The sequence below is a fragment of the Harpegnathos saltator genome, unplaced genomic scaffold (genome assembly GCF_003227715.2).
Source record: "Harpegnathos saltator strain DR-91 unplaced genomic scaffold, Hsal_v8.6 scaffold384, whole genome shotgun sequence".
In the NCBI taxonomy this organism is placed as follows: Eukaryota; Metazoa; Arthropoda; class Insecta; order Hymenoptera; family Formicidae; genus Harpegnathos; species Harpegnathos saltator.
The window spans coordinates 951,623-966,436 of NW_020230188.1; the positions used below are offsets into that span (position 1 = coordinate 951,623).

Sequence of the window (14,814 nt, forward strand, 5' to 3'; positions counted from 1 at the left end):
ATGATCTGTGGCGCCGGCGACCGGATTCAGGGAGACGCGACGAAAAGGAAGGAAATTACAAGTACAGGAATAGAGTCGGGAACGTGGTGGAGGGGAAGTCCATCGACACTGTAGGGAACAGCTGGACGTTGATGAGGAGCAAAATTCTTTCATCTCAGGCGCATGCGAAAATATTTTTAATCCTCCGAGCGCAGCTCGTTTCTCTCTTCGCGCAGTTTTACGCAACTTTAACAATTATTTCGAAACAATATCCTTTTTTCCCCAGTAGTAGTTCCTTTTTTTTTTTTTTGTTTCAGCGGTTTATCCATTTTTCTTTCTCTCTTTTGTAAACCGTCGAAAATACCTTTTGAAATTCGTTGCCAGTAGTCGATTCTCGAAAACTCTTTTACAATTTCGATGGTGCATGCTCTCTCGACTTACCCATTGGTGTAGCGAGTGCTCGGTATTTTCGACATTTTACGATGAGAATCCCTTGGGACATTTCGACATGCTTTCAGACCTGTCAGCGATTGCAGCGCGCTGTGCGACTCAAGTTGTACGTCACTTTGCATCGTTAAAATACACGATTTGCAGTGATTGCGTGCAATCGAGAAAAATGTTACAGATAAGGAAGTAAAACATCAAACGAGCAAGCATGTGTGCATTTATAAGTTTCGAATAAATTCCACTTTGTGAAGAAACGAATCTCCTTAAAAAAGTCTTAGGACTCGTAATCGGATGGATTTGGGTCGTTGTGATAACTTAAATCGCAGATCGTGTGCATGTATGAGCAATATTTTGTCTCCATGTAATATTTTATTCCCATCGTCGAATTAATTTCCACATTTTTTCCATCGTCATCGTAGAATCATCGTCATTGAGAATCTTTCCATCATCGTTCATCCTGCTGGCGGAACGTTAAGAAATATCCTGTGTGTGCACGAAAGATTTAAATATGATCGGCTTGAGACACAGCAGCGGAAAATTTCCACGGATATTGATTCTTGTCGCGGCGTCTCGGAAGTGACTCGCATTAACTGGGCCAATTGCCGAAGAAAGAGAAGTCCGTCTCGGCGAGATACTGTTAACGCAACTATGTTTTGTCTACATGGTAATGTAGACACAACGACCCAAATCCATCCGTTCGAACGACATTGAACCACGCCCAATGCGCCACACGCGATACGCGTTCCAGCATTCAGAAAACGGAGTCGATAAGCGACGTAGCGAAATCGATATTTGTACTCTGACGAGACTCGCGCGCGTGTTCGATAGAGTTATATTCTCGCGGATAAGATTCCCACAACCTGTTACAATGTGTCTTTCTGCCTCTGCAGCTCGCGATCACGCGTCTTTCGCGTGCGCTAACGAGCGGAATTAACATGTCGATTCTATGGAAGCGTCTCCATTGAAACGCTTCGTGGTCCTTGATCTCTGATCTTAGAAATAGTCGGGTCTTTTATTTCGGCTTGAACGAAAGGTTTCATTTTACGCCGATTTTCCCAGCTTCTGAAAGAGCAGCGAGAGTGTTACGTAAGACTACGGGATTCGCCGAGACACTCTTGTCACTCGCGAGGCCGTTTCGCGATATATTCGCATGTAAATACCCGATGTTGATTTTGTAATCTCCCTGTTTGTTATGATGCAACATTTTTTCAGTAGCTACACGAAACATTAAGTTGACTATCGTTACGGTATATCTAAACGCGGCAATTTTGCAAGTTATGTCGAATAATGCTGAAATATCCACTGTCTGCATACACATCACGTACGTATATAAAATTAAATTACTTTTGTGGGAAATAGAAATAAACCCGACTGCGAGTCGGTTAACTTTGCGTTCTTCAGATTATACAGAAATGCCATTGGCGATACGTCGACCTTGATTTCGCCATAAAGGTATAATTCAACCGATAATTACCGGCGGTTATTAATTACGGGCTGCTCACGAGCAAACATAATACATTACAAGCGCGCCCCGAGGTTTCCTTTGCTCTGTCAGAAATGCAGCTTTCTCGATGTCCGTTATTCTCATTATTTCTCCTATTTGTTTCGTAATTATTTCCGTTGTTAATTCCGACATATTGGTGGTATACATTTGTTTCATGCGAATCGATAGCGGTGATAGCAAAATGCACGATGTATATTCACCGTTGAAAAAGCAAGGTCAACAGCCGTTCAAACTTGACGACATTAAATGGATATGCCAGCTGTGCAAAATCAGCAGACGTCTTCCATGGCGTTGAACGCCCGTCGTTGCAGACAGCTGTAATTTATTCGCCACGAAAATTCCATAACTGATAATAATCAATGTCACACGACGGATAATCGAAGATAACGGAAGACGTACAGATTTTCCAGATACATGTTGGTTAGTTTTATATTATAAATTCTTCTTCGTATTACAAATTCTTTTTTGTATTTGCTCTCCATTGTATTTATTTATCCTGCTTAATCCTGTGAATGTGCGCCATGATAATTTATCACGGTAAAGAAATTTATAAATATAAAATAGACAAATCTCATAAAATTCTGGGTCGCTACGCTTCAGTAATTGATGATGTGTTCGTGCAATGTATAAAATATTTAATTTACATTTCTTCCATTCTTCATTATTCATTTTTTTTATCTTTCTTGTCGAACTGCGCTACAGACAAAAAAAGGATTCAGACGGAACTAAAATTTTGATAATCAATTTGGCGAAATAAATGATCAGTTTGGTGAGAGATAAAGTGTCAAAGAGATGGAAACATTTAAATGAGGTTTTTATCAGATAGAAAGCTTGCGAGTTATAAATACATAGTATTTAATTTGCATAAATAGCAATAAGTATTTTCCTTATATTCTGGGTACATTGTTATAAATTATTTCCTCATTATCCGCGATAATACAGTAATCAATAGAGCAAGATATAAAACAGAATCTCCGGTCACGACATTTCGGAGGACCCTTCACAATTGTAGAATAAAAAAAGAACCAAGGAAAAGAACCAATCGTAGAGTAGCGGTCTCAACCTCTACGGGAAAATCCGAGCTGGTTTCAACACAAAGTAGAGGGACGGTATAAGAGCAGAGCTACGTGACGGCATTTAATCATCGTGCTTCTGGCGTCATAGACCCGTGATGATTCGCATGCTCGCAAGAAGCGAGCACGCTGTATGTGTGTACGTGCCGAGAGGCGCGTTTCAGAGTGGTTGGGCACGCATTTCCCACGTTGTCGATCTTTCACCTCACAAACACATCAGTCATTCATGTTCTCCCGCCCATTGGTTTAGCCCGTTGGAACCGCCGATGTCGGCCAATCCGTTGTTGGCAGGGATGGAACTTACCGCTCTGGCTGGTTCAGCGCACGTTCCGCGTGGTTGACCGCCTCTACGGTCCCAGTCATGGGTTCACACTCGGAAGTGGAGGTGGATGACGACTTGGTGGTAGTCACTGGCCGCCACACGACAAAAGCCGGTTAGTCGCCGCACGAAGCATCGAGATTCAACAACACTCGCACTCCGGCAGCACCGGCAGTTCTTCCACCAGTCACGCGTTGTACGCTATTGATCGCATAGGAGCGCCGAGAGTCGACGAAGGATGGGCATATTTCGCGAGTTTCCCATAGTCTTCAACCTCTACAAGAAGTACAGTTAGCTCGCGGGACCGTCTCACCGGAGTCTCTCGGAAAGGAGAACCCGTGAATCTCCCCCAGTGCCTGTGAACCAATCTCCGAAATTCTGAGCGTCCAAATAAAAAACACGAAGGTGAGCATCGGAGCAGAGAATGTTGCGTCGTGAGGTAAAGAGGATATGAGGAACTTTAGTCTCTCTCTCTCTCTCGCTCTCTCTCGCTCTCGCTCACTCTCTCTCTCTCTCTCGATGGTACTTGGTCTCTTGCTTTCGCTCTATTAATTCGAACGCAGAACACGTCACTCTAATGACTGCCAATTTGACCAACGGGATCGATCGCAACTGAAATTCGTGGCAGGAGCGTATCGCAGGACGGGCGTTTGTGCGACTAATCGCGACTTCTAAATTTAGCATCGCGCTATATCGCTGAACATTAAAGCCCTAAACACAACGCCAGGCAACAGGCAATAAGAATAAAAATAGACCAATCACAATCGACTATTACAAGAATAATCTATTGTGATTGGTCTATTTTTATTCTTATTGCCTGTTGCCTGGCATTGTGTTTAGGGCTTGACTCTTCCGCGCATTGACCGTTATTTGAAACTGGCAAACGTGGGGGAAAGATATACTCATCGTGACTGACGAAAATTTTGCTCCGTTTGCGTACTTTCCGCCGGTCTCTCAATGCCGATGTATCTTATTGGCTACTTGGCATTAACCGTACCTCGCGGCGCGTACATTCAACAGAGCATGCAGGCAAATATTGAGCTACGGTTGCAAAGTTTACTGACCAATTCGTGTGGCGGGAAAGTAACGGCATGGTCAAATTAAACAAAACTAACAACCAAATTTTTACAAACTTTCGAGCGAATGATTTAATGTTTCCTCGCGATACGCGAAACAGTTCGATATTAAAAATCAAGAATAAATTGGCGCTTACATATTTTACAGTGAAAAAAACATCTGTTTGTCGTCATCGCTGATCGAAGTATTTACCTTCGTTTTATTTTTTGTCGGCTGATTAATCGTGTGAATATTCTGTTGTTGTGCGAGATATAAGTTTTTGTTACTTCGCCGCGTCACTGTGGATTCCAATGTAGATCTACTCGAGTATGTCATTAATTAGTAAAGCTTTTATTCCATTTTGCAGCGAGCGAAAGGCAGGTACATGTTATCCTTCAAAACAGCTTGTTCCGTAAAAAGCAAATGGGCAAGTTTCTGCGAAAAAAACTTGCCGATCACGACAACCAAGAGCCAAAGCTAAGAAAAAAATTCAGTATTGTCCTCGGTTATAAGTGCAAATCGCAAGCAGATATAAAAAACTTATAAATATTATTTTTCAATTTGAATAGAATTCTTGCGTGTTTACATTTAATAACATCGGCAGTGGCACGATAAAATATATTTGATCTACATCAATAATGGAGTATCTGATAAAAAAATATCAAAATATTTTCCTTATAAGAATTTTATATCATAAAAGAGTGGAGGAAAAAAAATCACAGATAAATGTGTGATTCGTGTGTAACTTAAGGAACAGGCAGCCTCATCAAGACGCGAGATTCAGGGTTAAAGTTTAAGCGTGGTTTCGTCACATCGATTCCGTGGAAAAAAGATCCAGCAAATTGCACCGCGAACATTTCTCGCGATTGCGAAGCTTCAGTATTCAGCAGAAGAAGTTGCTGTGATCGGTGGATTAATCTCGGGTCGACAGGGCTATCGGACTGTGTCGCCTTTTTTTTACCACGTAGCTTCGACACCGCCGAACTGCGACTTCGCCAACGACAAAGATCTCTCAGTGCTGGCCGAAACGTTCGCTGGTGATCCTCGCGACGGGTTCCCGTTATCGTCGCCGTAAACGATCGGTAATCAGCTAAGTTTTCAATCGCACCCGAAGCACCTCTCGTATTCGATCGAAACCGGCTTCTACGCGATCGCGATCGCGACCACATCAGAACCATATCTTGATGCACTTGCCGTTGGATCAGTTTCATCACTGACCGCTGGTTCCTTCCAGGTGATATCCCGCAGGAGAAGACCATCCTCACCTAACCACGAAGACGTCCACGTGAAGATCATTCTTCGAACGTAAAGCGAACGCACTCCCTGAGAATCTTGCCAAGATGTCGCAGGTATCAGGAATCATGGAGGAGAAGGATGTGCTGAAGGGAAAACCGACTCTCGTCAGACGTGTCTCCGATATGTTCAAGGGTAAGCGGGCCGCGATCTCGGCGCTCGTGTTATCAAAAGAGTCGGCTGCTTTACAAATAAAATATATATTTTGGCCAATTAATATCTCTTTCTCTGTTCTCTCTCTCTCTCTCTCTCTCTCCCTCTCTCTCTCTCTTTCACTCTCTTTCACTCTTGATATGATCGCTTATCGCGCAAATTACATATTCGCGGTATCGCATAATGAGACTATTTTCAGCACACGAGCGATGATATCCCACGTTTAACGCTCCGCCCGTGAGGCGATTATAATGCAATCATGTTTTCTTTCCTCTTTGATAGACGGGAGCTACAGCGGGCCGCCGATGCTGTTCCGACATGCGTCGATGCAAAAGATCCGTCACTGTTGTCAGAATCTCAATCTGCTGCCTTATCTTCTCTACTCCTTCGACAACTCCAAGTCGCACCCAATAGCGCGCACGGTGCACGTTTATCTCAGCCGCTTCCTGCGCGACATCATCGTCAGCTTTTTCATCGCGTATGAAAATCTACGCCAAGTGGTATTGTACGATTTTTGCAAGCGAAAGTTCAGCAGAGAGCTACCAGAAGAGATCGCGAAACCCGCGAGCGAAGCCGCCGACCGCTTCACCAGTCCGACCGCCAAGTTCAGCAACTTCGAGAGGCCGAAGAATCGCAAACAACGCCCCGTCTTCCTAGTTGCCGCCGTGTATCTCGTGCCGTTGCTGTTGGCCCTCCAGGTGGTGATGCTGTGCAATCTGACGTTCTTCAGCAAGTACACCCCGGGCTTCATCTTCCTCATCTCCGCGCTGCTCTTCCTCGGTGGCATCGCGCTCAAGATACTTTTGCACGGAGTCGTGCTCTACAACATCGGCAAGTGCGAGAGGAAGAAGCTCAAGTGATCCTCCGTCTTCCCTTATTTCGCCGTTTCGGTCAGTCGCTTCGTCGTCTAGAGACAGTAGAAGAGCCGAGAGAGTCCAGGTTTTCCGGATCGAGCTCTTCTTCTTACCGGATTCGAGTTCCCGTGTACGACGACCATTCGCACGGTACCGGAACTTGCTACTCGCGCTGTTGCTGCATATGTTAACACACACGTACACACGGACGTCACACACACACACACACACACACACACACACACACACACACACACACACACACACACACACACACTCGGTCGGTCGGTCTCAGCAGTTTCTTACATTTATCTTGACGTAGCTCTTTTAGATTCCCACTCTCACACTCGATGATCCAGGTCGCGAAGAGATTTCGCGTGTATGTGCACCGAGAGAAAAAAAGGAATTTAAATAATACAGGCATTTATATATCCGGTGGGTACCAATAACACATTTGTTCACACTAATAAACATATTTTTACAACGAGGAAACATTTTGTCAAGCGTGAAGATGTGCATGTGACACTGTGACTTCTGATAGATAAAAGGCAATTGCCTGTTCGATTTAAATAAAAAGATTTCGAGATTTAAGTATAAATATGTGTTACTAGTACCGGCACCGAATAAATATTTCTTTATTTTTTTACGTGTTTCTTCCTCGGTGCATATTCTCGTTTCTTGCATTGTACATTGCCGAAAGTCCGAAGCAACTTTATTCGCGACTATCGCGTAGAGTACATAAACGGCATATGAAGAACGTATCTTCGGTAGACTTAAATAGCGTAAGTAAAGGTTTTATGCGAAGCATAATCTTTATTTTTTCTTAAACGTAATCTTAGAAGACACCACTTTTGCGGTCCTCTTGTACTCTTAACGAAACGACTATCAAGCGTTGCGAGTACCTCGTCCTTTGTAGCATAAGACTGAAGAATCGTTTTAAACGTACCTGTTTGTAAATAAACCGCGCCAATGTGTATGTTGTATAACGCGAGCTAAGGGGGACCTCTCCTCGTCGAGGAGAGGTCGAGATTCTGCTCCAGAGCAGAGCAGCAGGGCTACGGATTTACGTAGGAACTTGGTACGTCCATTGAAAGTCTACTTAGTCTGATCTGTGATGGAGTGGGTGCAAGTGATATATCCCGCGGGCACTTGCAATACCATTTAATTACACGCGATAAGAGTATGTAACGTGTAGGTGCGATTTTTAGAAATATACGCCTTCGACGAGTATAAACCTACGAATACCGGATTTCTCATCCCATCGGCGTGTCGAAGACTTAGTTTTATCTGTACGCGATCAGGATCAATAAAATTAGACTGGCGTAGAGGCAGATTGAGAAAACACGCTGCAACATCGTGGCCGCGTCGTTCGAGTACTTGCCGACTTTCGCGGCGTACGCAATCACGTGCGCCACATAGTTCTGCTCGTGTACGCTGTGAAAAAGATGCGCGTACGGTCCTGCAAAGAAGAAGCGAGGTGTTCAGAGCGATTGAGCTTCGTTGTGACAGGGCCGGGCTTCGCTACGGAGAAATCCCAAGTGTCGATCGCGAGCGGAAACGGCGTTGAGATTGCTTTCCAGCGAGAAGCCCTCCAACTCTTTGAAGCACCATCTCACTCGATGCTTCGTAACATCTGATTAGACATCGTCGATATATACCTATAGCGTACACAGCCACATCGCCGCCGCCGTGATAAGCCTCGTCCGTTATGATCGTGGCCTGTTGACTGTAAGTGAAATCAGTGGTGTTCGATTGGGACGGATCGATCCTCACGACTTGACCGTTTTCTTTCACGGTGTAGGCGACATTATTCGGGCCGCCCGTGCTGTAGGACAATGTCGTGTACGGTATACCATCGTACTTGGATCTCTGAGCGATCTCTGAAACGGTCTCGCGTTAAGACAAGATTTGCCTGGTCGGCAGACGGCATCATCGCACGTCGGTCTTACCCAAAATGGATGAGCCCCGAGCACTGTATCCATTGAAGCTCATCGAGTGAGAGTGATCGCTGGTGACTATGACGAGAGTGTCTTCGATGTTGACCATTCGAAGAGTGGCGTCGACGGCGTCCGAGAAACGGACTGTCTCCAGGAGAGCTTGGGCCGCGTGGCCTCGGTGGTGAGCAAAGTCTATCAAGCCACCTTCGACCTGAAAGAGCGATCGTGTGTCTGTGTCTGCGGTCAGTTTCGCTGAGAGAGCGGATCTGCTACTACCATCAGGAAATAGCCCTCTGGATACTTTTGAAGAACGCGTAAGGCGGCAATGGTCATTTGTTCCAAACTGGGTTGTCCCCTGGGACCTCGTTCGCGCTTCCAGTCCATCTCGATGTGGCCGTTGGCGAAGATACCGAGTAGATAATCCACATTGTTGACATCGAGGCGGAATAACTCCTCATTGTTTTGGACCACATTCCAGGCCAGCATACGGTCGGACTTGTCCTTCATCCACTCATCGATGAGGTCACGGCCGTCTCGCCGGTAGCAGGCCCAAGTGTCCACCGGGTCAAACTTACTCGCGTTCACGTTGGATTTCATCATCTGTCTACCACCGCCCATGATCACCTGGCGGACAATACGAAACGCCAGTGTCAGTTGCCTCGCTACAGTCTCGTTTATTTTACTCTATTTACTCGAATATTCTTCCCGGGCTCATCCTCCACTAATTGCCGGGCGATATCCTTGCAGCCGGTGGCGTTCTTCGGCATTTTGGCCTCGCATTCCCATCGACGATTCGCACAGTGCGCGTAAAGCGGAGCTGGGGTCGCGTGGGTAACTCGAGTGGTCGTTACGAAACCTATATTTTATGTTATGTTATCGTTTGTATCAGACTGTAGATAAGCCAATATTCCGCCATATAAAGTCTAGTAGTCCAACAGCCCAAAGATCTTTCTTTGGATATCGTGGTGGTAAAGCAAAATTTCCTATTTTACTTTGACACACACACACATAAAGTGTTTTAAAATCAATCACTATCAACACGTGTCGCTCTTTCGGTACTCTTTTCTTGTCCACTAAGTCAATTTACGCAACACACGAGGGTGGTCCGATAAGTACTTAGCCTGCAAAAGAAAAACGAAAATTTTGGAAAAGTGGCGATTTATTTCTCAACATAGTCTCCTCTTAGCTCGATACACTTGACCCAACGATGCGCCAACTTCTTTAACCCGTCTGAAAAATACGTTTTCTCGAGGTCTGCAAAGTAGGCCTCCGTGGCGGCGATGACCTTCTCATTCGACTCAAATTTCTGCCCGGCGAGTGACTTTCAAGTTTGGAAACAAAAAGAAGTCGCACGGGGCCAAATCTGGAGAATACGGTGGATGGGGCAGCAGTTCGTAGCCCAATTCGACCAATTTGACCGTGGCGAGGGCGGAGGTGTGAGCCGCGGTGCGTTGTCATGGTGGAAGAGCACTTTTTTCTTCGCCAAATGGGGCCGTTTTTTCGGCAATTCGGCGTCGAATCGGCCCAATAATTCGGCATAGTACAGCCCTGTGACCGTTTTGCCCTTCTCCAGGTAGTCGATGTAGATCACACCTTGTGAATCTCAGAAAACGGTGGCCATCACCTTTCCGGCCGATAGGACAGTCTTCGCCTTCTTCGGAGCACGTTCGCCGGGTGAAGTCCACTGTTTCGACTGTTCCTTGGTCTCTGGTGTGTACCAGTGGATCCATGTTTCGTCGACGGTCACGAAACGACGCAGAAACTCCTTCGGATTGCGCTTAAACAGCGTCAAACACTGCTCTGAAGTGGTCTCACGGTTGCGCTTGTTGTCCGGAGTGAGCAAACGCGGCACCCATCGCGCCGACAGCTTTCTCATGCCCAAAATTTCACGCAGGATATGACCCACGCGCGGTCTTTTGAGATGCCTACTGTCTCAGCTATCTCGCGCACCTTCAATCGGCGGTCTGCCAATACGAGATCGTGGATTTTTGTCATGTTATCCTTCGTGGTAGCCGTTTTCGGGGCACCTGAGCGTGGCTCATCAAAAACCGACGTGCGACCACGTTGAAACTCGTTAAACCAATTTTTGACGGTCGCCATCGAAGGAGAAGAGTCACCGCATCCACACAGCATCCAAGCGCTCTTTGATTTCGTTGCGCGATTTCCCTTCCAAAAACAAGAATCGAATCACCGACCGATATTGCTCCTTTTCCATTTTTCTAAAATCCGCGGACACGCCCGCTTCCTCACGCGGTCAAAACAAAACTACGAGTCCGATTCGGCTGAAATTTCGACAGTAGCCGTCTACGAGAATGTACTACACGATAGTAAATTTCTCTTGCGATAGCGGCGCCATCGGGCGGTGAGGCTAAGTACTTATCGGACCGCCCTCGTATGTAACACCTGGTGTTGCTGCTTGCGGTTCAAACCTGACCTGTGGCTTTACCGGCTGCTTGGGCCCATGCTATGAATGAATCGACATGGTAATCTGCATTCAGGCTCGCCTCGCAATCTCCCAATTGCACATGCGCGTCCACCCCAACGACCTCGTAATTTGTCTTGACTCCGCCGAAGAGCGCAGTGGCGGTAGAAGCCGAATCTGGCACTTGTTTGTTCGTATTATAGGTCTACATGGTGATGAATAATGTATATTTGGTTTTATATGTAATTTGTCACTTTCAATATGCGAATAACAAAAAAAGGCAACGTGACGCGTTATAGAAAAACTCGACTATCTGACCTAAAGGAACAGCAAGAAGTGACCCCTCACCGATTTCATCAGTGTATTTGAGCTCTGTCGATAGGTTATGTCGAGGCATGAAACCCCATAAAGGCTTTTGCTCGGAAACGTTTTCTTCGGGAGAGAGAGAGAGAGGGAGAGAGAGAGAGAGAGAGAGAGAGAGAGAGAGAGAGAGAGAGAGAGAGAGAGACAAAACCGTTGAAGAGTAATAGGTCTAAAATCGAAATGACTATTTTTCATCGTCCTGGCAAGCGTAGGAAACAGATTTTTTTTTCTTGAAGGCGGTATTGTCGTCTAGAAATTGGAAAAACCGATTTTGAGTTCTTTGGCTTTTATTATACTACAGATTTTCTGAAATATAGCTGTTCGTATAAAAATCGTATAGTGAAATTCGTAAAACTGGCTGAAGTAACGAATGTTATAGCAATTCTGAAAAGTACGGTCGCGCGGGGAACGTAGCCGAGACGCAGCTGCGCCTTTCTGCTGTTTCCTTTGTTGTTCGGTTGTTTGTTATTTTGATACCTGCTCGGGATACCTTAGTAGGCCCGTTTGGGGCCTTATATTGAAAGAAAAAAGATACATTCTGTATAACCAGTTTAGCCAAAAAAAAGAAGCCTTTTGTTATTCGGTTTAGTTTCGTCTCGACCTCTGAACGAAGTAGACACGAACATACAGCAAAATGAATAGTAGGAAAGGTTTGAAAACTAATATATCTCGCACGTGTCAGAGTTCAGTGACCAGAAAAAGAAAATTCAGAGAAAATCAGCATACCGGAGAAACGAGTGAAAGTTTTACAAGTACAACAGCAACGAAGTTGCGAAGAACTGGTGACGAGGAAATTTCGCTTGATATACAACACGGTTATTGTCAATATATCAAAAGAAGCCGGGATTGCTAAAAGAGAAGCACTATGTATTGACAATCATCAATTTTACGAGAAAGAGGAAGAAGCCATTTATGGATCCGTGTTGACTGATTGACCAGTAAATATCAATAATTTGATTTAAACTTCATCAAACGGTACGAAAATTTTAAACGCGGTTTTCTCAAAACTATGTTTCTCAAATCGGCAACCACTCGATAATCAATTGGCCGATTGAGCTCTAAGTTAGTATTTACCTTCAGTCGACTGTTTTTGAACGTTGGTAGCAGAATTGAGTCGAAATAATTTTTTTTTTTATAACTCGCTGAAGGGGAAGAAACGTGGGAAAAATTGACAATCAAATCCCCAAGTAATCACCTTTAGGCCGATCAAGTACTTTTCAGACACTTAATTGATAAACGGATAGTAAATGTTTGCGGCCGCCATATTGGATCCGTCATTTTGGAATTAGAAATTCCGACTGCAGCTTTGTAATCAGTGACCTCGAAAACTCCTAAGTAGTCATTTTCAGACTGATTCAAATGTTTTTAACTGACGTAGGCAAATCAACTTTTCGCAATTGTGGACAACCCCACTAATATAAACACAATCTCAAAAACACAACTTTCCCGGGGTTTTCAGAGGATTCTGATAGCATAATCGTGTTCAGCAGGTCGAAAACTTAAAGAAAAAATTTGTTTCCTGCGTTTGCCAGGACGGAGAAAAATAGTCACTTCGTTTTTAGACCTATTACGCTTCAACGGTTTTCTGTCTCTCTCTCTCTCTCTCTCCCGTACAAAACGTTCCCGAGACAAAAGCCTTTATGGGGTTTCATACCTCGACATAATCGACCTATCGATAGAGCTCAAATACATTGAAATCGGTGAAGGGTCACTTTTTGCGGTTCTCTTGTGAGATAAAAATTTGAACGGGTCGACCTTCAGGATTCCGATATGGGGAAAATGTTCCCATGCGAGTCGACTGGTTTCACCGGCGCGATAAATCCTGCTGGCAGTTATGGTGTCCCCGCTCATCCCGTCGCCCAAGAAAAGAATCACATTTTTCGCTTTCTTCGTGTTCCAGCGATACGATAGAGACTCTTCCAGTTCTTTGTCCGCCAAGTCGCGCCAGTACCGACTGTCTGCGCCAAAAAACAACGATACGTCGTTCAATCGTCTTCCTTATTTGACAGGCATTACTCGTGCAAATATGGTACAGCAGGATTTAGGGAGTGGAGTGAGTTTTTATCTACCGGAAAGTAATGCTGCATTTTTCCGAATCGTCACGAGAACGAGACCGAGATTTACTCGTCGTAAATTTCGTCGATAAGGAGGTACGCTCTCGTACGGGTAAGATTGGTCTCGTGTCCTTGAAATACACGTCACGATAGCGTATCATGAAGTTTCGTGAACTATGAGGATCATAGGTCAATGAGTCCTTACTTGCGAGACATGTGATGCGAGTGTGTGTGATTAAATTGTGATACTTGTATTCAAATACCTTCGATTGCAGTTGCAAGCAAGAACTCACAAAGACATGCGGCGAAGCAGACGGCGAGAAACCTCATCTTTCTGTTATTAAATTTGCGCTTTAAACTCACGTTGGCAGATTGGCTCGTTGTGCGAAGGAGACAAGGCACGCTTCGGATCAAACTTATTCGGACGTCGGTCTTCGCGTCCTCTGCTGAGACGCGACATGAATCGTGCGGAGAGGATTATGTCGAACGGTAACAAAGATCTCTGCAACGTGAAGTCGAGTCGTCAAATCGAGCGTCTGACGAGATCGCGAAGGAAAGGAAGCCACTCTGCACGACTGAAATCGACGTACGGTAATTTAGCGCCAATTTACTGGGACCAGATAGCGTTCGCGTATATAAGAATCAGCAATCACGGTGTCATCCGCAAGGAGAGGCGAAAAGAAGGGAAAATGAGAGAAATAATTCCGATTCAGCTAACATTCATCGTAACGTTTTATTTGATTTGTTGTTTATATCCATTGTCCGTGTTCTTACAGACCGCAACACATCGCGTAATATAATCTTTTATAAGTTTCCATCCTTCTCTCCTATTCTCTCTTTCGCTCTTTCGCCATTTTCTTCCTCTTCGTCTTTCGTTAGTCTTTGAACAAAACTACTAAAAATAGACTCGATAAAATCAACCGCTCAAGCTTTTTCATATTCTCTCGCTTTAGTCGCGAGCGCGAGTCGATGAGATCCGAGATGCAGTCGAAGAATACATATACATTCGAGAAGAGGGAAGAGAAGGGGCAAAGCCCTGAAAATTTCTAGAAAGCTCGCAATAGATGAAACGGAAACTCGGCTACTCTCTCGTCATCTGGCTGTTAACGTATTCGTTTCGCTCCGGCATGAACGTTTGTCGTCGTTCAAAATGAGCTTCGCATATCGCACGAGATCAACGAATGTCTCCCGTTCGTCCGTCCGTCCGAGCGAACGAGGTGCATGAGGTGGTTGTCGCGAAATTATTTCTATATTATCTCCGCGTTCGATGTCCTTGACACGATTGGCCGCAGACAATTTTGATTTTATGCAACTCGCACACCTTGACATTCGATCTCCCAGGTCGAGACGGCGTCTCGTT

The 14,814-nt window shown here is 45.0% G+C and overlaps 2 protein-coding genes across 4 annotated transcripts; one reads left to right on the forward strand and one right to left on the reverse strand.

Annotated features, from left to right (window-relative positions):
* Nucleotides 1-2,953: 2,953 nt before the first annotated feature.
* On the forward strand, nt 2,954-6,904 carry LOC105188718 (uncharacterized). Of its 2 annotated transcripts, none has more exons than XM_011150317.3 (3): nt 2,954-3,727; nt 5,613-5,806; nt 6,107-6,904. In XM_011150317.3, the coding sequence occupies exons 2-3, from the start codon at nt 5,719-5,721 to the stop codon at nt 6,682-6,684; spliced, it is 666 nt and encodes a 221-aa protein (XP_011148619.2). In that variant the 5' UTR covers nt 2,954-3,727; nt 5,613-5,718; the 3' UTR covers nt 6,685-6,904. The 2 variants fall into 2 exon arrangements, with proteins under 2 accessions (XP_011148619.2, XP_011148618.2); XM_011150316.3 differs by lacking the exon at nt 2,954-3,727 and adding an exon at nt 5,130-5,460.
* A 1,024-nt stretch (nt 6,905-7,928) lies between these two features.
* LOC105188717 (Alkaline phosphatase 12) lies at nt 7,929-14,723 on the reverse strand. Of its 2 annotated transcripts, XM_025300843.1 has the most exons (9): nt 13,718-14,723; nt 13,470-13,628; nt 13,156-13,358; nt 11,050-11,242; nt 9,308-9,471; nt 8,892-9,239; nt 8,628-8,826; nt 8,337-8,558; nt 7,929-8,137 (listed from the first exon to the last, which is right to left on the reverse strand). In XM_025300843.1, the coding sequence occupies exons 3-9, from the start codon at nt 13,249-13,251 to the stop codon at nt 7,962-7,964; spliced, it is 1,398 nt and encodes a 465-aa protein (XP_025156628.1). In that variant the 5' UTR covers nt 13,252-13,358; nt 13,470-13,628; nt 13,718-14,723; the 3' UTR covers nt 7,929-7,961. The 2 variants fall into 2 exon arrangements, with proteins under 2 accessions (XP_025156628.1, XP_011148617.1); XM_011150315.3 differs by lacking the exon at nt 13,470-13,628.
* Nucleotides 14,724-14,814: the final 91 nt, after the last annotated feature.